The sequence below is a fragment of the Thamnophis elegans genome, chromosome 5, assembly GCF_009769535.1.
Source record: "Thamnophis elegans isolate rThaEle1 chromosome 5, rThaEle1.pri, whole genome shotgun sequence".
NCBI classification, from domain to species: domain Eukaryota; kingdom Metazoa; phylum Chordata; class Lepidosauria; order Squamata; family Colubridae; genus Thamnophis; species Thamnophis elegans.
The window spans coordinates 100,409,430-100,430,694 of NC_045545.1; the positions used below are offsets into that span (position 1 = coordinate 100,409,430).

A 21,265-nucleotide genomic window follows, 5' to 3' on the forward strand; every position below is an offset into this window, starting at 1 on the left:
CAACAGGGGCTACCAGGGTGGCTCTGAAATGACAGGCACTCTTTAAATGTAAGTTCTCGTTCTTGCTGTTAGTTAAACTCTTTCATGTGATTATTTGCAAACAAAATGAAGGTTTCCTATTTAGCTTGTAGAATTGGCCAAAAATGTAAACATTGCAGCATATGCAGCCTCCTCACGCCACATCACTAAGCTCCGTTTCATGCTGAATAAATGAAATTATTAATGTATCTTAAATAGAACTAGATAGACTTTTACTCCAAAAGCATCTAATAAAATCCGATTTAAATTTAAAAATCCGACTTTTTTGATATTTAAAAAAAATGGATTTTTATCCACCCCTGGCTCCAGGCCCAGCAGGCCCAGAGTTGAGGAAGGGGTGCCAGGAGTTCAGGGCAGGCCTTGACCTTCCTTGCCCCCCCCCCAGCCTCCTCCCCTCTTCCTTGCTGCTTTGAGGCCCCCCCTGCGGTTCCTGGCCTCCTGCAGCCTCAGAGGGGCTGATTCATCACTCAGGTTCATTTGCAAAACAAGCCAGGACCACAAGGCCAGGCTGGAGCCAGGAAGCACCCAGCTGCGTTGAGGTGTCTTCTGCAGCACTTGGCCAGCTGACCCTGGAGCCCTGGGCTGCTGCTGGGGAAGATCCTGGCACTGGGGCCGACTCTCTGCCCCACCTTGAAGCAGAGCGGGGTGGGGGGGGAGCACAACTAGGCCGGGTCCCTCTGTGATGAAGTGGGTGGGTGCTACTGCCAGCTCTGGGGCACAATCGCTCCCTGCTGCCCCATTCCAAAAGCAGACCTGGGACAAGGCCAGCTCAGAATGGGACCTTGAACCTGACCAGTGAGTGGGCCTGGTGCAGCCCCAGGCCTGTTGGGCAGGGAGGCCACCCCAGACTCCCACCACCACCACCACCACACACAACCTCTACCTGGTGTTCATGGAATCCGAAAGGTATAATGAACAGCTTAATCAAATTTGAGCAAGAACAATCCATGTACAGACGCAGCATGTGAAGCACTGCAAATTACTAGAAGTGCAAAAAAGAGGAACCAGGAAACCAAATAACTTTATTTTTGCTGTTTGTTTTGTTTCCTTTTTTTGTTTTTGTCTCTAATGGAGACTTTAGCATTAACCACACGGGAATTTCACAACTACTTAACTTAAGATGTAAACGTTTACTGTGCAACAAATTTCGTAGAATGTTTATTGGTATAATTCATGTTTGTTTATTGTCATTTACCGGTAGCTTTGGGTGAAAAACTGACCTTATGTTTATTAGCATCCACATTTCAAATCGCAATTAACACTGAGACAAACTTTTTTCTTTGACTGGAAAGCTTCATGTTAAGAGAATTAACCACCTGGAGCCAGCACTCCCCTTAAAATAATATAATAATTGTACTAAAACAAGGAGACAAATTGTGAAAGTCTTTAAAAAGCTGCTTTTCACGAGACCTCCCTGAAGCCAGAATAACTTCCTTTGTTGCTCAGTACATGGTTGTTCCTTGACTTATGACAATTCGGCCCAAAATTTCTGTTGTTAAGACAGACATTCAGCAAGTTTTGCCCCGTTTTAAGACCTTCGTTGCCACCGTTGATAAGCATATCTCAGTCGTTAAGTGAATCCAACCTCCTGATTGCTTATCAAGTTGCAAAAGGGGATGGCGTGACCCCAGGACACTGCGACCGTCATAAATGCGAACCAGTTGCCAGGCATCTGAATTTTGATCATGTGACCATGGTGCCACTTGTGACAGTTGTGTGAAAAAAAGTCACTTTTCCCAGTGCCGAAGTATAACTTTGAAGAGTCAATAAAGGGACGGTTGTAAGCGGAAGGCGAGTTGTCTGTTCTTCTGATGGTTGTCCCAGCATTGCAAGAGGCCTGGATGGCTATTTTGCCTTACGGCTGGGGGGGCTGTACCTCGTGTCGATGGCGTGTCCTGCCCTTCAGAGAGCCACAGCCAAGTTTTCGGCTGCTGTTGGAGGAAGGCGCCTGTGCCGCCACAAACACCACCACCCCGGCTCTGGCCCTCCCCCACCATGGTCTCCCGGCCCCTCAGAGCGGGCAGCTGTGGTGACACAGGGGCCGAGGGCAGGTGGGCTATGCTGGGGACCAACAGGAGCCCTTGGGAGGCCCTGCCTCCACCCAGTCCAGCCCCACCTCCCTCTCCAGAGGAGCTGCTTTGTTGTGCCCATCCTGGCTGAGCCCCCTCCCCACCCCAGCAGTCGACCTCTCCGCTGCCCCCTCCTCACCAGGACTTTGGGAGTCTTGAGGGGGGACGCCTGGGGGACTCTGCCTTGTGCTTCCCAGGGAGGGGCCCCTACCTCCAGGTTCCCCTGAGTTCCCCTGGCGCAAGGTGCGCTTAGCCCATTCACCCGGGGGGGGGGGCAGAGGAGGGAGGGCGGCAGGAGTTGATGCTTTCTGCCGCTCGGGGACCTCCGAAGCAGGAGCCGAAGAAAGGCGGGGAGGGCGCAGGAGCTGCCCCCCCCCCGGAACAACCTGCCAGCCACTCTGGGACGGCAGTTTTGTGCTGCGCGATGAGAAGTTCTCCCTAGAGACCGCCCCCTCCCCGTCAGGTGGGCTTCTCCCCTCTGGCTTTGGAGGGGCCCGCCGGTGGGCTTGGCGCTCTCCCTGCCCCGGCTGTGAATCGGAGGCGCCAGAGAAGCTTCTCTCGCACCTGAGCCCCCCCCCAAAACACACACGGGGGGGGGCTGTCCCGCGTCCACAAAAGCGGCCGAAGGATGCGCGTCCCGGGCGGCTGCCGCGGCCGAAGCCCCCCATTTCTACTTTCTCCTCCCCGCCCGCCACCGCGACGCCTCCCGGCCAAAGGCGCAGGATGGGTGGCGGCGGGAAGGAGCGCTTTCCCGGCTGCTCCGAGAGCGCACCCCTGCCCCGCTTTGCTCCGCTGGAGGCCGCAGTGGCCGAGCTGCGCTCTGTGCGGCGCCGAATAAGGGACGTTCCGCCCAAAGGCTGCGGTGAACCGTCCAGGGGGAAACGGAGAGGGGGGTCCCCGGGGGGGGGTGGCGGGAAGGGCCGAGGGTCTGTGGAGGCTTCAAAGCTCCCCTCCGGCTCTTCCACGCGTGGGAGATCAGCTGGACCGCCCCGCCCTACCCCCCCCCCTCGCAGCCGCCAGTCAATCCTGAAAGGCAGCCGAGCTCCCACCCAGGCGGGGAGAATAAAGCCCAGCGCGACGCCCCCCTCCCTTTAAAAACCTTCCAAGGCCCGAGACCTCAGGCCGGCTCTGGGGAAGGACGAGGCCCGGCCCGCTCGCTCCCTGGGCGTCTCTGGGTGGCCCTTGGCACATGGCAAAGCCCCCCCCCCCCCAACAAAGACTTTCCTCGAACTCGTATAGCTGAACACCCAGGGTGGCACCCAGCAGCTCCGGGCTCCCCCTTTGGCCACCGGCCCCTTCCCACTCAGGTGCTTCTCTTCCTGGGTTTGGTTTGGCAGGTGGCCCATTTGGCTTCGCAGGTGGCGCTCCGTTCTTTGAGTGCCAGCAGGGATGTGGAGACTAACAATGGGGAAGAGAAATGGGGTCGCCATGCTCCTGGGCTGCGCCCATAGGACGGAAGGGGGAGGCTAATTTGTCATGGATTGTATCAGGCTGACCAGGGCTGCTGGGAGTGGCTGGGAGTCCCAGCTGGAGGGCGATTTGGGCACCGAGGGGCGAAACTGATGGCACTGATCCCCACAACCCAGGTTTCCGGCTTTCTGCACCCCACATGAGTCCCCCCCCCCACATTCCTTTATGACAGCCTGTTTGATCTAACGAAGAAGACCCAAAATTAGGAATGAGACAAGTCCCCCCTTCTGTTCCCAGAGCCACGTTGTGTACACAATGACAATGGGGGCCATACTGTAAGTGGGTGCCTTTGGGGCAGCCAAAGAAGAGGACAAGGGCCAGGGCTGGCGAGAGAGTGGCCGAGAAGACCAGACGGCCAGGGAGTCACCAGGCCAAGGTCGGCTTATTGGAGCCGTCCCAGAGAGCAGCCAGTTTTGTACGTAAATTGAGTATTTTATTACTTCTTCTAAAATCAGGTTTGCGGTCGTAAGTTGAGGCCTTCAGGTGTGGGTTTGTGTTTCCTCTTGTAATTGCTTTTTTTTAACTTTAAGTCAGTGCGACACAGATCTACAGGAGGTCCCCAGGTTACGACCACAATTTGGCATCCGGAGTCATTAAGTGAATCTGTTTCTCCCCCTCCCCTGTTGATTTTGTTTGTCGGAGGCAGCTGGGAAGGTCGCAGAGGGCGAATCCAACCCAAGCGACGCAAATGCAGGCGGTTAGCCGAATTTTGATCACGTGACCTGGCAATGCTACAACGGTCGTTAACGCGTGAGGACTGCTCATAATCCGCCTTTTCCATTGTGGTTGTAGCTTTGAGAAGGGTCCCTGAGCGAATGGTTGTATCGTCACTGCATGGAGAACACCCCTATCCAGGCAGTCCTCGACTTGCAACGGTTCGCTTAGTGACAGTTCAATGTTACAACGGCACTGAAAAAGTGACTTATGACCATGTTTCACAGTTAGGACCTTTGCAGCATCCCCAGGGTCAGGTGATCAAAATTCAGCTGCTTGGCAACTGACTCATATTTATGACGGCCGCAGCATCCTTTTGCGACCTTCTGGCGCACAAAGTTAATGGGGAAGCCAGATTCACTTAACGACCACTTAAGAAGGGCGGGGATTCTGCAAAAGGCCTCGGAGCAGCTGGGAATAAGCGCTTACGTTTTGCAAAGAATAAAGACAATTGTGGGAGCTCTTAGGAGGGCATCTCTGATGGGGGGTCCTTTGGGGGGGAGGGGGGGGAGGGAGAAGGACCCCGGTAGTTTTGTATATAAGCAGCCCCTCTGGCGCCATTTTGTGAGAGCACCCGCAGCAGTGCTGCGATGGGTCCGATCGCACCCAGCTGGAGACGGGGGGGGGGCATCCGAGGTCCCCAGGCTGCTCCCACCGGCGGAGTCCGGCCCCCCGCAAGCCTCAGCAGGCCTGTCCTCTCCTGCACCCAGAGAGGGCGGGGGGGGGAGCGCTGCTCTGGGGCGGGGTGGGGGGGTTCCCCCATGACCACTTGTGTGTCAAAGTCCCTGCTGTGACTCAGTGGCTACTGGAGGCTCACTTCCCACGGGGCTCTTCCCTTTTCTCCCATGAGAGCCTGAAGACTCACGGGGGGGGGGGGGGGGAATGAGGCTGCGTCCCTCTGAAGTCACTGGGGACTCCACCTCCACTGGCCCAGCAGGTGGGCTTCCCACCCCCCCCTCCGAGAACATCTCTCCAGCCTGCACCAGGTTAGCCCCCCACCCCCACCCCCACCCTCGGCAGCCGGATCCTCAGCCATTCCCAAAGCCTGGCTGGCCGAGAGGCCACTGCTGGGCCTTGGGGAGAGATGGTGACTGTGGCTGGTTGGGGGAGCAGCATAGGACGATGAGCTCATCCAGTGTCTCAACATCCAGCTGGCAATGTCCCCCACCCCTCTGTGAATGTCCCAGCTGTTGCCCCACAGAGGAGGAGGAGGAGGAGGAGGAGGAGGAGGGGTATCCAGCAAAACAGGGGCCAGGAGAAGCAGGCTCCAGGGGAGGGGGGGGGGAAGGCAAAGTACTCTGCAAAGGAGCCGAATTTGGGAAGAGAAGAGAAAGACGGACGAGAGAACAGAAAAACAGGGAAGCAGATCCAAGGGCTCCAAAGAGACCCAAGCGGGATTGCCCCCCACCCCCCCACAGCCTGGACAGGGCCAGGGGCTGAGTGCAAGCAGGCGTATTATCTAAACGCTTTACATAAATAAATAGGTTTAGCCCACGGGGTGTGTTCTCATCTGGGTGCCCAGCATTTTGCCAAGTTCCCTCTGGAAAGAATGCAGAGAAGAGCCACGAAGGGGGTCGGGTACGTGTAGCTTGAGGAAAAGAAGGAGGGGGGGGGGAATGAGAGCAGTGTTCCGGTCTCTCAGGGGCTGCCCCAAAGAAGAGGGAGTCAAGTTATTCTCCAAAGTCCCTGAATTCAGGCAGGACAAGAAGCGATGGGTGGAAACTCATCAAGGAATCTGGAATGAAAAGGTAATTTCCTAACAGTCAGAACAATTAACTGGAGGAATGGCTGCCACCAGAAACTGTGGTTGCTCCTCCATCCCTGGAGGATTTTACAAAGAGCTTGTCTGAAATGCTCTGGGGCATTTGTGATGGGTAAACTTTTTGGTGCCCAAAGCGCATGTGCGAAACCCCCAAATGCAATGTGAGCACACACACCCTGCCTGCACCCCCCCAAGTGTCAGGCCTTCCAGCCTCAAAATGGGGGGAGGCTGCAAACACACAACCCCCCAAAATGCAATGCGAGCACCACCACCCCACGCATTTGTTCCCCACATGCGCCCTGCTCCCTGGCAATGCACGGTGGAGGCCCGAAGACCAGCTGGCCAGCAGGAGGCATGCTCGCATGCGCGGTGGAGCTGGGCTGGGGTGATGCCTGACGTGCCCACAGAGAGGAGTCGATGTGCCATAGGTTCACCATCAGGGGTCTGGGGTCTCCTGCTTGAGCAGGAGGGTGGATTAGAACAGTGTTTCTCAACCTTGGCCACTTGAAGATGTCCGGACTTCAACTCCCAGAATTCCCCCAGCTGGCTGGGGAATTCTGGGAGTTGAAGTCCGGACATCTTCAAGTGGCCAAGGTTGAGAAACACTGGATTAGAGGATCTCCAAGGTCCCTTCCAACTCTCTTCTTCTGTTGATCAGTGCTCGGTTAACCCAGATTTAGGGTTAATCAATACCCAAGCGGAGTCACCCAGCGTGTTCTCCTTGAAAAGCTTGTCTGAACAAGCCACCACCGTCACATACCACTAGCCCCACATAAATGCAGGAGCCCAGACTGTCCGTGTGGCAGGCAAGGGAGAACTCGGGTTTCTGCTTCATGCCGAGGAGCCCCAAGGAACAGGCTGGGCATCAGGTGGCATGAAAACTCCCCCCTCCTGCATCTCCCCCCCCCTTCCATCTGGGGATTTTCCCATGAGGCACCCATGGAAGGGAGCAGGGAGACAAAGGCAGGCCCTCCCCCCCCCCCACTCTGTCTGGGAGCAGAAGAGGGAAACTCCAGTTGGGTCACTGGGGGAGGAGGGGGGTGGCTTCCCTGCCCCTCTTGAGTCACAGGATGATCCCAAGGGCTTTTCAGCTCTCAGGGGCTCCTCAGGAGCTGCAGAATAAGCCTCCCCCCCTGGGCAGACAATGGGGTTATTGGGGGGGGTTATGTGGCCCTCCCCGTGTGCTCTCTTTTACGAAGTATTTCTACGCAAGGAAGAGCCCCACGGAGCGCTTTCGACTTCCCAAGTGGGAGGGGGCTTTGCTTCCCTCTGGAGGGGAGGGGCTCTGGCATTGTCGGTGGGCTGAGAGGGGCTGCTGTCAGCAGAGATTGCGGCACCTGCGGCTGGACAGGCCGTGCTGTGCTCAGCGCCCCCAGCTAAGCATGAGGAAACCACAGGTTGCTGGGCTCCCCCCTCCTCTCCCTCCCCCACCCATTTGGAGTCCCAACTTGCAGGCTTTCCCGAATGGACACAAAGGTCTCAGCCAGCAGGGGGTGCCTGGCCAGGGGACAGGTGTGTTGACGTCCCCCCCCCCCCCGCCCTGCCTTCCCCCTGGGACTTTGGGAGAGCTGGCTGGGAGGGCAAAAGCACCAACCATCCAGGGTGCCTCCTGATAACTTCCTTGCAAAAGCGGCCAGGGTCCTCCTCACAGGGCAGCCGGCTGCCTCAGGTGCCAGGCTCTTCGTCCAGGAGAGGGGCACCCACCCACTTCTTGGAGGGAGGCACGGGGGGGGGGGACTGCGGGGTGGGGAAGGGCTCTGGGAGTGTCCCAGCCTCCTCCCTCTCCCAAAAGAAAGAGTAGGGGCTGCCCCTGAGGGCCCCCAGGTCCTGGGCCTAGGTGGGAGCTTGGCCAGACGAAGAAGAGGCCCTGGGCCAGAATAATGCCCAGGCAACGGGCCTTGGTTGGAGGCTCGGGCAGGCAGCCTCCTAGTGCAGCGAGCAGCCCAAGGAGCCCTTTCCTAGCCAGCCCCTCACTCTGAGGGTCCCCATCCCTTCCTGCCCCAGCAGAGGCTGGAGTGGCAGTTGGGGCAGCGCCTGAAGGGCTCTGATGCCGCCCCACAAAGGACTGGGGCCAGGGAAGCCAGGCGCGCCTGGGACGTTGCCTCCTTCCGGCAGCGGCGTCCGAGCCCGGTCGAGGCGGACGGCTGCCCTCTTCGAACCCGCGGCTGGTCCCGGCTGCGTTTCACATTTCCTGTTGAGGCAAGTCCAGGAAGTGGCAGCGCCCGCCGGTTCTCCCCCTCTTCCACCCGGGGGGGGGAGGGACCGCGGCTGACTCAGCCTCCCCCCCTTCCCTCTCCCCGAGGACCATAAAGGGCCCCGCCGGCGGTCGGGCTGCAGACTCCTGGGCTCGCCTGAGCTTCGCGCTTCCCGCAGAACCCGAGAGCAGAGAAGGAGAGACGCGCCCAGCCCGAGACCCGAGACCCTCGCCCGCCTCGCCTCAGCAGCCATGAGGGTCCCCGCCGCGACCCTCCTCTTCCTCCTGGCGCTCCCGCCGCTGCCCTGCGCTTGGGCCGCCGCCCTGCAGGGGAAGGGCCCCGTGGTCGTCAACTTCCCCGGGGACGCGCTCAGCCGCCTGACGGAGCGGCAGTTGGCCACCGTGAGTCTCCGAGCTGCGCTATCTCCGGGGCCAGAGACCCTCCTTTCCCCGCCGCCCTTCGGACTTCGCCAGAGCGAGCGGGGCGGGAGGGCGAGCGGGGCGACGCGATCCCTGCGGGGCGCCCGGTTGCCTCTAGTCCCCCGCTGGCGCCGGGCGCTTTTTTAACTGGCGCTGCGCTGCGCTGGCCCGACCCAGGCCAGCGGCGGACCCCGCGTGGGCGCCGCTGTAAGAAGCCAGTGACTCCCAGCCGGCTCTTCCTTGGGCCCCTGGGGAGGCCCGGAGAGCCCCGGGGATCCGGTCACGGGATGAGGGTTGGGCTGAAGGACAAGACAGGAGGTCACCACAAGGGCCGCCCCCCCCACCCGCCGCCTGGCCCATCCCCGCCCAGGAGCCCCCCGCTAGCGCCCCTCCTCTGTCTCCGCAGCGCTACCTCCAGCGTTACGGGTACCTGACGGCGAGCCACCCCGGGGGGCAGGTGAAGCTGGAGACCCCCCTCAGGGCCATGCAGAAGCAGCTGGGCTTGCCGCAAACAGGGGAGCTGGACGCCTCCACCATGGCGGCCGTGCGGGCGCCCCGCTGCGGAGTCCCGGACGTGGGTCGCTTCCAGACCTTCCAGGGCGACCTCAAGTGGGACCACACGGATCTCACCTACCGGTGAGTGAGCGCGCACCTTCACCGGACACAGCCCCCGCCTTCGTGGAAGACTGCAAGTGGAGGGGACCCCAAGATTCCTGGGTGGAGGGCAGCAGATTGGGGAAGGTTGCCCCCCCCCTCAGCGGCAGCCCTGCACTTTCCTCTGTGTGTGTGTGTGTGTGTGTGTGTCTGGAGAGGGGGGGGCAGGGCTTGCTTCAGGGCGCCTGGCACTCTGGCAGCCTCTGAGCCTCCACTCTCTGCCAGGGTGGTCAACTATTCCCCTGACCTGGACGGCTCCGTCATCGAGGACGCCTTCACCAGAGCCTTCAAGGTGTGGAGCCAGGTGACCCCCCTCACCTTCACCCGCCAGCAGGAGGGGGAGGTGGACATCCTCATCCAGTTTGGAACCGGAGGTGAGTGCGAGGGGAGGATTGGGGGGGGGGCAGCTGGGGTCGCCCCCTCCCCCATCTGTCTTGAAAGAATTCCTGCTCAGATTGTGACCTCTCTCCCCCCCTCCCCCTCCCCAGAGCATGGTGACGGCTACCCTTTTGATGGCAAGGATAACCTTCTGGCCCATGCCTTCCCTCCTGGCAAAGACGGGTTCAGCGGGGATGCCCATTTTGACGATGACGAGTTCTGGACGCTGGGCACGGGCCTCGGTGAGTTAGCCCCCTTGCTGGCTGGTGCTCCTCTGGGCCCTGGAGCCTTGCCCTCCTGACGGCCGGTTCTCCCCTTCTCTGCTGCGCAGTGGTGAAGACCTACTTTGGCAATGCCAACGGCTCTTCCTGCCGCTTCCCCTTCACCTTTGAGGGCAAAAGCTACTCCACCTGCACCACTGAAGGGAGGGAAGACGGGCTGCCCTGGTGTGCCACCACCCCCAACTTTGACCAGGACAAGAAATACGGCTTCTGCCCCAGCGAACGTGAGTAGCCGGGACTCGGAAAGCGGGAAGAGCGGGAACGGAATGGGGAAGGGTAGAATAGGAATAGACCTCGGAGGTCTTCTAGTCCACCCCCCTGCTCAACCAGGAGACCCTACATCGGTGGCCTCTAACCTCCGGGCCCCAGGGACCGGTTCCCTGCAGAGGGGTCTTTCAGTGGGTCGGGGGCCGGGGTTTCGTGTGCTGCCAGGGGGTCTTCCCTTGTTTGCGCGTCCCTGGCCCACAGACCTGGGGTTGGAGACCCCCCCCCTGCCCTAGACTAGTCCAGACAAGGCTCTGCCCAGTCTCTTCTTAAAGATCTCCAGTGATTGGATTGGTCAGGATTATTGAAGCCCTAATTGCTCCACAACATGTGGGGAGATGGGGGGGGGGCAGAAGGGGCCACCTGGCTTTGGAAAGCTGAGCTGCACAGTCCCTCCCAGGTGGGGGGGGAGGGAGCAAACAGGCCCCCACTACAATCGAACCAGGAGCAGGTGGGAGGGGCTTCTCAAGGCCATTCTCTTCTGAGCCCCCTGCTCCTCCTTCAGTTGTCAGCCACTTACAAGGTGGGTGACCTATAAGTGTAATAAATTAATGAATAATAAGGGGAACTGAGCTGCCCCCCAAGGAAGACAATGAGGGGAGTTTGGTTGGGTGAATTCCTTTTCCCCGTCTGCTTTGCTAGTCCTCTTCACCTACGACGGGAACAGCGACGGGGAGAAGTGTGTCTTCCCCTTCATCTTTGACGGCAAATCCTACCAGGGTTGCACCACCGATGGCCGCACAGATGGCTACCGCTGGTGCGCGACCACCGCCGACTTTGACAAGGACAAGAAATATGGCTTCTGCCCAAATAGAGGTAGGAGGGTCTGGGGGCGTCTGGCATTCAGGACGGGGTGCAGTGTGGGGAATGCATGAGCTCAGGGACGACCTCAGCCCTGGCATTACCAAGAGGGGCTGCAGCTGCAGAGCCCACTGAGCAGCCCTGACCGTCTCACGTTCAGCTTCAGGGAGTTCTGCTCGGCCGTTGCAACAGCTGGGGGCCAAGGCTGACCTCTCCCTCCCCCCCCCACAGACACAGCTGTGATTGGAGGGAACTCCCAGGGGGAGCCCTGCTCCTTCCCCTTCAAGTTCCTGGGCCAGATGTACAGCAGCTGCACCACGGAGGGACGCACCGATGGGAAACTCTGGTGCGCCACGACCAGCGACTACGATGCGGACAAGAAGTGGGGCCTTTGCCCCGACCAAGGTATGGGGGAAGCTCCTTTCACTGCCCCCCTGGGAAACTGGTGGGGAGGGGACTCAGCACTCCCACCCACAGGGCACAAATAGCTCAGCCATTAACGATGCTGAGCTTCTCAGCTGACAGCCCGAGTGCCACGCAACGGGGTGAGCTCCCGTTCCTCGCTCCAGCTCCTGTTCGAAAGCAGGCAAGTGTGAGTAGATAAATAGGTACCATTTCAGTGGGAAGTTAGCGGCATTCCATTCGCTTTTGGCCTTTCCCTTTGCTGGCCACATGGCCACAGAAAAGTCTCTGGACAACGCTGGCTCCCTTGGCCAGGAAACAGACAAGCGCCATGCCTCGGATTCGGACATGATGGCCAAGAGAGCAATTGACCTTTACTTTTGCACACGCACACAAACACAAACACGCACCAAGTGTGTCCGGCAGCCTAGGGGAATGGGTGCCTTCCTCAGCAGGGAGAAGGGTGGTGACGGGGGGACGATGACCCAGGGGCCACAGGGATCGAGGGCCCCGGTCCAGCCTCTGCTGCCGCTTTGCACCCCCAGGTTACAGCCTCTTCCTGGTTGCGGCACATGAGTTCGGCCACTCGCTGGGCCTGGAGCACTCCAGCATCCGGGAGGCCCTGATGTACCCCATGTACACCTACATGGCCGACCTCCAGCTGCATCCGGACGATGTGGCCGGGATCCAGTCCCTCTATGGTGAGCAGGAGGGGGGGTTGCCAGGGGGAGGGGTTTCCTGGGAGCAGAAAGCAGGCTGTCCTCCCTCCCTCCCTGAGTCCCTGCCCGGGAAGTTCCTAAGGGAATCGGGGGACTGGGCACCTGTTCACACACCGTCTCCTGGGTGAGGCTGGTCTGGAAGCCCTTTCCATGAAGAACACGAGGCCCAAGTCCCTTCACCGAGATGTGGAAGCAGCCCTGGAGGTCCTCAGTCCCCTCGCAATGCTCCGGCCCCCCTTGGCTCAACGCTTGAGCTGCTTCTGCTCTTCTGCCAGCCCCTCCCTCCCCCAAATCAGAGCCTCTGATGCTTGTGCTGCTCCTCCCCCCCCACTAGGTCGAGGATCCGGCCCTCAGCCCACGGCGCCCAGCCCCCCTTCTCAGGCCCCCACGGAAGCTGGGGATGACGACGGCTCTTCCGTGACCGAGACCCCCGCTGTGGATGGCCGGAGCAGTGCCTGCCAGGTGGGGGGCTTTGATGGGGTGGGCGAGATCCAGAAGGCGCTGCACTTCTTCAAGGACGGGTGAGTGGCGAGGCAGGAGGGGGCCTGGAAGGACTCGGGCGTTGGGCCCAGTGGGGGAAACTGAGCTCAGACTGAGCCGCCTTTCTTGCCCAGGCAATACTGGCGAATGTCGAGCACGGGGCACGGGCCCCTGGAGGGGCCCCTGCGGATCCAGAGCACCTGGCCGGACCTCCCAGATGTGATTGACGCAGCTTTCCAGGACCCTCTGACCAAGAAGATCTTCTTCTTCTCGGGTGAGGCCCCCTCCCCACCCAAAGGGCCCCCATGGGGGCGGCCCCTTCCCCTGCAGAGGGCCCTTGCAGCCGGCTCCTCTGCCCAGAGAGGGGCCCCTGCTCAGCCAGCCACCCCTTCCTCTTGCAGGCCAGCGCTTCTGGCTGTCCCAGGGGCCACGGGTGCTCGGCCCCCGGAGCCTTGACAAGCTGGGCATCGGGAGAGACGTGCGCAAGATTGTGGGGAGCCTGACACGGAAGCAGGGGAGAATCCTGCTCTTCAGCGGAGATCAGTTCTGGAGGTACCTGAGCCTCGGGGGAGGGGGGAACGTGGGGTCCCTCTGCCCAACCCCCTTCCTTTGGGGGCCAGAGGCTGGGGGGGGGGACAGAGGCTGCTCAGCTTCCAGGAGCCCCCAGCAGCGGCCTCCCAGGGGGGCTCCTGCATCCCCAGCCACCCCCCTCCCTTGGCCTGAGCTCTTCCCCCACCCCACCCCCCGCCGGCTGCCTTGCCTGGTCTGGCCTGGCTCCCTGGACTGCACCCCACAGGTAGCTCCATGGAGAAGGAAAGCAGATCCCTGCACAGGAAGAGGCGCCCTCGGGGGCATCTAGAGGGACCTTGCTAACGTTTCCTCCCCTCCCCCCCAGGCTGGATGTGAAAAAGGAGCAGGTGGACAGGGGTTTCCCCCGCTACATTGACAGCCTCTTTCCTGGGGTCCCCACTGATGCTAACCTGGTCTTCCAGTACAAAGGTAAGGGGGGGGCAGGAGGGGGGACAGCCTCAGGTGGGGCCCAGACAGCCCCCCCCGCCCCTCTCATGGGTCCTCTGCAGGGGGTCTCTGCTATGCAAGGGGGCCGTCTAGGGACTTCCTCCTCCCTGGTGCAGCAAGCAGCAGTGGGTGGCTGCAGAAGACAGATGGCCACGAGAGGGCAGCAGCGAGCAAGAGCATCCCTATCTCCGGCTTTGCTGGTTGGGGGCTTCTGCCAAAGGAGGAGGGGGCAGGAGGGGGAAGAAGAGGGAACCCCCTCCCTCTCTCATGTAGGGGACTCACACACACACACACACACACACACACACCACACACACACACACAGAGCTTTAACTTGTGAGCTGTCAGGCAGTGCTGCTGGAGCTCCTCTGATTGGGCTCTGGGCAAACCCTTTCAGGTGGGGGCTCTCCTAGCAGGGAGGGGGAAGGGGGGACATGCCTGAATTCAGTAGAAGAGCTCCCCACCCCCACCCCGAGCGTGGAGGAAGAGGCTCCTTGGGATTCCCTGAGGGGGGGAACCTTCCCCCCTTCCTCTCCTACCCTTGCTGGGGACTCTTTCTGCCCCCCCCCCATCCCTGAATGCCTTCTGGGATGCACAGCATGTGGCGAAAAGTCTACCGACCCATCTGGCACTTACGCCTGGGTCAATGGGAAAGCTGGTGGGCCCCCCAAGGGCCTTTACAGCCCCCAAGGGAAGAAGGTGACCTTGGAAGAACGGTTGAGAAGATGGGGAGGGGGCGGCTCCCCCCCCCGCAAGGCCTGTAGGGAGGATGATTCCCCCTTGACCCACCAAGCTCAGTGCCAGGAGCTCTGGGTCTGCTTTAGGGTCCCTCCCTCCCTCCCAGGAGAGAGTCCCAGGGGCCAGGAGGAGGTCTCCCATGGGGGCCCCTGCGATTCCTTCCCTGTGGCCGCTCCGCAGCGCCCGCTCACCTTCACCCGCTGTTTCCCCTCTTCCAGGGAGGTTCCATTTCTGCCGCCACCCCTTCTGCTGGCAGATGAGCCCCCGCTACCAGGTGACCCGGGTGGGGTACTTCAAGCAGGACGTCCTGAAGTGCCCTGAACAATGAGACCCACCTGGACCCTCTGCTTCAAAAGGCCTCTGGACGGGGGGCATTGCTGTGCAGCTTCGACCCCCCCCCCCGGCTGGCCAGCTGATGGGGCGGGCTCTCTGCTTGGGGGGCCAAATGCTGCCCTGGCCCCTCGGGCCCCCACAGCCTGTGGAAGACTTGCCAGGACGAGGAAGGGGCTGCGCTGGGGGGGAGGAGAGTTCTCCTCAGCCGTGGTCCCGATCCACTGAACGGCGTGGGAAGCTCCAGCCCCCAGCCCCTCCCCCGACTTCCGTCCCTTGCTCAGGAAGCAGCCGACAGAGAGGAGGGAGACTTCATGGGGGGGGGGCACTCTTTGCAGCTTTGCAACTATTTGTGATTGAAAGGGGGGCTCCCATCTGCTCCCCACTTTTCTCCCTCCGGCTCTGCCTTTCTAGGGGATTTGGATATCTGGCTTTAACAGAACAAGAGAGTTGGAAGGAAACTTGGAGGTCTTCTAGTCCAGCCCCCTGCTCAAATTGCCCCCCCTCTCCCTCCTTCCCCCCCCCTCTCTCTTCATTTTGGGGGAGGACCTGCTGGGTTTTGCTCTCAGCATTGCCTGGGTTACTGCAAATCCCTGGTGTTATTTTTTGGAAATAAAGATTTCGTTTTGTTGTATCTCTTGCCTGTTTTCTGTCCATTCGGCTGTAGCTGCTTACTGGCGGAGGGGGGGGGAGGGGGAGGATAAAATCCTGCCGGGAACAGTCCATACATCGCGGGAGGTTCGTGTTGAGGCTTTCTGGGGGGGGGGGGGAAGCACCACGTGGGGCTGGGCAAGGCCGATATTTTCCATTCTGGGTCAAAATGATCTGCAGCTCACAAAAGCCTCCAATGGCAACAGAGTTTGTTCCCTGGAGAAGCCCAGCAACCCCCCCCCCCATTTGTTTGCCCGTGCAAACTAGGAAACCTTTGTGGAAGACGGGGGGGGGGCGTAGAAGGACGGAGGGGACTAGAGAAGGGCCTGGGGTCTCCAGCAGAAGCTCCGGTCTTGGCAAGCAGGGAGATCAAAGCCCCCGCTGGGCCTGGAGCTGGAAAGAGCCGCTGGAGCAGCCATGGGGAACTTTTGGGGCTCAAACATTCAGAAAACGCCTGACCTGAGTCTGCGGCTCTCCTCCCCCCCACAAGACACAGACAAAAGGGGGAAAGTCATCAGGTCTCTCCTCTCCCTGAAGAGCAGCTCAGCGTAAGGTCTGGGTGAGGGCGGCCACCCCAGCCCAATTGTTGTGGGGGGGTCCCCTTTGATCCGTGTGTCCTAGGGCCACTATCTCTGCTCCAGAGTCATGGAGAACCATCCCTGGTCAGTGCAGGAGGCCAAAGGAGGGTTCCGTCCTCCCCCCAAGCCCATTCAGGGGAGGAGAGCCCAGCCCCTCCCAGGGAAATCGTCCCCCCCCCCCAGTCGAACTTGTCGTTCTTCTTCTGGAGTTCAGCCAGATTTTGCCTCCTGGGTGCTTCGACCCATCGTCCTGTCCCCCCCCAGCCTTCTGGAACGAGAGGGAGGAGAAAAACGGCCCTCAAGATGTCGGCTGATCCGTGTCTTTCAGCTTTGCCCAGAACTGACGCCAAAGTGGCTGAGGCTTCCTTTGCCCGTTTCCGAAGAGAAGGGCGACATCTGCCCTCCTCTCCTTCTCTGCCACCTCTCCAAGGACTCCGATGCACCCAGAGATGTTGGCAAGACCGGGCCTGATTTCTCCCCTTCCCCGGAAATGCCCGGATCTCATTTCTATTGATCCCAGCCCGAGTCCTGCCCTTCAACTCTTCCTGGGACACCGAGTTGCTGGCTGGCAAGGACGGGCACCGAAGAGCCCTGCCGTTTCTTGCCACCTTAGCACTTTGTCACCGTCTCTGACTGGCTGCCCTCCCCCCTGTGGGTGACTCTTGGCATCCCTTGCTCCCCTCAGCTTATTGGCAGTGAAAAGGCTTAGCACCCATAAAGTGATATTCTTCACAGAATGCAAAGCAAGAAGATGGAAGAGGGAGGGGAGGGGAGGCAGAAGAAGGTAAATGAAGATGGGGATAAACCTTATTCAGTCAAATGAGAACTTCTGCCTTCAAGAGCTCCTGGAGCATTCAGAGAGATTGACTGACCCTTCATTCCGAACAGGAAGTTTCCCCTCAAGGTCACGGCAGGACCGGAAAGACCATGGCGTCTCCTGCCTCTGTTCCTGACTTCATGAATGTGGATGACCAAAGGTTCCTCCAGCAGGGAAGCCCCCACCGTTTGAGGCAAGCTGGCAGGCACAGCCAACCTCCCAGAAGGTTCTCGGGAGGCAGAAGAAGGATCTCGGCAGAGGGGAACGCCGGGCCCTGCCTAGCAAAAGGAATCCAAGCAAGGTTTTACACTTAACAAGAACCGCCAAACCGTACAGATGTGGATTAGGGGAAAGGAGGCTCAATAGCTGTAAGTGGGAGGGGGCCCTGGGGGTCCTAGTGAGCAATCCCTTAAACAGGAGCCAGCCGTGTGCGGAAGCCTCCAAAAAGCCCATGCAATCCTGGCCGGCATTAACAGGGGAGCTGAATCAAGATCACGTGAAGGGAAGTCCCACTTCGTAAGGCCTTGATAAAACCACATTTAGAATATTGCATCCAGCTTTGGTAACCACCATATAAAGCAGAGTCTCGTTGAGACTCCGGAAAAAGTGCAGAGCCACAAAGAAGTTTAGGGGACCGGAGGTTAAAAACACATGAAGAATGGTGGAACTGGGCAGGAAGTGGCTGTCGCCCAAGCCAATCGGGGATGAGGGCTCTAATGGTGGCTCGAGGTCAATCAGCAAAGCCTTGGAACATTGGGGTGGGGCTGCTTCAGTCCCACAGGCCGATTCAACACCCCGACCTTGTACCCCGCGACCTCCAGAGCAGGACTCTGCACACACAGGAGAGGCGTCCCTCAGCCCCTTTGGGTCAGATTTTGGGAGGCACCCGCTGTGCTTCCTTCTTGGTTTGCAGCTGCAACAGAGCTGGCATTTCCCTCTTGTAACGGAGAGGTTCTTCAGAGCATCGGCAAGATCGTTTAATTTCTAAAGAGAAATGGAAACATTCAACGTAGAGCACAGCTCCTGCCTGTCTGTTGCTTCTGTTCTTTTCGAAGAAATTTTATCTTTTAATGGCCCAGTCATCCCACCAGGTCTCCTGTTACACTCTTCCAAATCGCATTTCCCCTTCTCTCCTGTGCTCAAGAGTCCAAGCGGATTGGTTTATCTGCCTGAGTATCAGTATCTAGATAATCGAGGGATGGGTTTTGTGAGGAACTACACAACCCCTGCCCCACTAGACAGCCCCAGCCCCAGGCCTTCTCCGGGGTATTCCTTACCTGATTCAATGCAGTCCTAGACTGCCTTGACAGAGGGATAGAATCAAGATCACGCGAAGTCTTAGCCCCACTTTATGAGGCCCTGGTAAGAAAGGCCGCCATCCAGTTATGGTCGCCACGATGTAAAAAAGATGTTGGGATTCTGGAAAGGGTGCAGAGAAGAGCAACCAAGAGGATTAGGGGGCTGGAAGGTAAATCATACAATATATGCTTGTAGGAATTGAGCGTGTCTACTCTAAGAGAAAACTATAGGTGATATCAGGGTTGCAACCTATTCTCCAAAGCACCAGCAGGGGGGGCAAGAAGCGCTGGATGAAGACAAACAAGGAGAGAAGCAGCCTAGAACTAAGAAGAGATTTCCTGACAGTAACAACAAACAACCAGCGGAATGGCTTATCTCTGGAAGAACCGTCCTTTCGGCATTAGGCTTAGAGTCAATCCAGGCACAGAGGCAATGGAGGAGTGGAAGGGAAACAATGCTCCCTCCACAGGGGTTTCTTTAAGCAGGCAGAGGCTTCCCATTTTGACCCCTCCCCCCATCGGGCCTCCAGCCTGACGGGCCTCTGCGTGGCTCTCAGATCTCACGTACTGCAAATGGGCAGACACGACACCCCCGGCACAAGTGACTGAGCTGGCCACGTCCCCCCTGGCCACATCTCCCGCCCTCCACAGGTCAACCACAATTGTCAACCACAATTCAATATAAAATCCATGGCTATTTTCTCTCAGTGCCAGGATGGGTCTGCCATACGTCCCGCTGATCTCAGGGACACCACAAAGTCCCTGATTGATCCAAGAGAACCTCTTTTCGCTCTTTTTGTGCAGCCATTGAAGCTGCTGAAGTTGGGACAGCTCCGGGAGGAAAACGGAAAGAGAAAGTGTGTCCATCTGGTGAGGGAATCTTATTATTATAAAAGAAACTACCAAAAAAAATTAAAGCTAAATTTAATTTGAAACCACTGCGCCAGAAGAGAACAAGCGGCAAAATTAAGCTACATTAGACAGTGTGTTATCCTTTTTTTAAATTTTCTTTTACGGATGGAACTTTTGCAAATGTTTCCTATTCTTTAAATTGAATGGATTAGTTTTTCTTCTTCTACTTTTTATATTCTTTTTTTAAAATATATACCTATGGATTAAAATATTTTTCCTTATTTTTATAATGCTGGATTGGATGGTTTTTTTTTTTGCTCCATTTAAGAATTTTGTTTTCTTTAAGCCTGGAATATAAAGAAGATATAAAAGGAATACAAAGAAGGCTGTAATAAGAGAGGGAAAGGAAGTAACACTACCACTTGGAGGCTGGAGGCTCCTTTTTTTCTCTTTGATCATTTGACTTTGCATTTAAGGTTCCTCAGCTTGTTTACAGAGAGTGATTGTGAGAAGAGCATGGGTTGTTTATACAGGTGCTCTTTGGGAGCTTTATTGGCAGCTGGAGTGGAGTGAAAACAAAGCCTTGTCTTGAAAGATTATAAATGAACTTGCTTTAAATTTAATAAAAAGTTTTGAATGCCAGAATGGCAGTGTTTACAAGTTGGAAGAATGGCACAACATGAAAAAGAAACCTTAACATTGCAAAAGATTATGTTTGAAATTCAAAAATTATTAGAAGTAACAAGAGAAAATTGGGAAGAGATTGGAGAACATAGATCGTAGAACAGTAAAATTTGATGGAAAAATTGAGGATGTTCATCAAATGAAGAAAGTGGAGGTCAGAGTTCTAAAAACTGAAGCAAAAAATAAACAAAGAGACAAGAAAATTGTTGATACTGACAGTGAACTGAGCGTGGTTGGAAATAAATCTGTTATTAAATATAACCAATTTTTATTTAGAACATGTTATAAAGATGTAATGTTACTGGATGATATTGGGAAGAGCTAATGGAATGCCATTATGTGGCTTTGCTTTAAATCTGGAATATTTTATATAAAAGGACGTAAAAACAATTATAAATGAAGGTTGAGATATGATGATAGTTATATAAATATATTTGATTTAAAATATATGATTTGATATGAATTGTAGGGGATGACTGTGGAAAGGATGCATGGAAGTTTTTGTAACCAATCGACACACTTTCTACAATTTGTAGTGGAAGATGGTTTTGTGGGTTTTTGTGTGTGTGTTTTGTCTGTGTTTATTCAAAAATAAAAAAATTCTTTATAAAAAAAGTCACTTTACTCCCCTCAAGGAATTGTTGCCAAGTTTATCAAGCCCATCTGATGGCGAATGCTTCCTTTTCCCACACTGCCCAACAGCCCTCTGTGTCGGTGAGTTTTCAGGAGGATTAAGTGCGTGGTTGCAGTTTCTCTTCATGGTATTTCTGGAAGGGTTTTCTGCCCCCCCCCCCCAACGACATTGCTGGCATCTGTCTGGGTGACAAAGGGCTCCTTGGGGTGTTTTAGGACCGATTCCTTAGCAAACACCCTCTTCCCCTGCTCAAAAGCCCCTTGGCACTCCATCGTCCTGTTCAGCAGCTGGCTCCGTCTGGGTTTTCCTCCCCACCCCTTCCCATCTATAATGGTTTGATGATTGGCAGGGTGATGTTGGTGAAGGAGGGGGTGGCCTGCCTGTAAAATTTTGCGAACCCCAAGAAGCTCAGCGGCTGCTTTTGTGTCTGAGGGACTTTCCATTCTAGTCTGGCTTCTACTGAGTTACAGCCTTGTTTCTGTCTGTCTGTCTGTCTGTCTGTCTGTCTCATCTTATGACTTGTGGGCCTCCTCTGTGACCTTCAGTTTTCTGTTCTGCAGGATCTTTTTTCCTTCCTGGGGACACTCCGGTCTTCTCTAATGTCTTTCTCCAAGTTTCAGCAGCCACCTGATCACCTCTCTCCCGCCTCTGGTTTCACCTTAAGCCGCTGGGCTTGCTCCCGCCTCTGTCCTCCTTCCTCGTCCAATCAGAATAGAGCTGGAAGGGTCCTTGGAGATCATCCAGTCCAGGGGTGTCAGACTTGATTCCATTGAGGGCTGCTTCAGCGATGGGTTTGACCTCAGAGGGCCGAGGTGGGCATGGCCAGCTTGATGTCAATCATGTCAGGGGCGCCTTTGGTGGACCAAGAGCTTTGCCAGCAAAAATGGTCTCCCAAGCTCCGTTTCCGGCTCCGATGGCCTCCTGCAACCCTCTGCCAGAGAAAAGGGAGCACAGGGCTGCACCCTCCCAAGCTCTCTTTTCCCTGGCAGAGGCACCGTGCGCCAATCATTTGCTCTTTC

At 57.2% G+C, this 21,265-nt stretch overlaps 1 protein-coding gene across 1 annotated transcript; it reads left to right on the forward strand.

Moving 5' to 3' along the window:
• The first annotated feature begins 8,144 nt into the window (after positions 1-8,144).
• Positions 8,145-15,366, forward strand: MMP9 (matrix metallopeptidase 9). The gene is made up of 13 exons (XM_032219068.1): positions 8,145-8,650; positions 9,075-9,304; positions 9,548-9,696; positions 9,811-9,942; positions 10,032-10,205; positions 10,888-11,061; positions 11,278-11,451; positions 11,994-12,149; positions 12,502-12,688; positions 12,782-12,921; positions 13,049-13,199; positions 13,543-13,646; positions 14,621-15,366. The coding sequence occupies exons 1-13, from the start codon at positions 8,501-8,503 to the stop codon at positions 14,728-14,730; spliced, it is 2,031 nt and encodes a 676-aa protein (XP_032074959.1). The 5' UTR covers positions 8,145-8,500; the 3' UTR covers positions 14,731-15,366.
• The last annotated feature ends 5,899 nt before the right edge of the window (positions 15,367-21,265 follow it).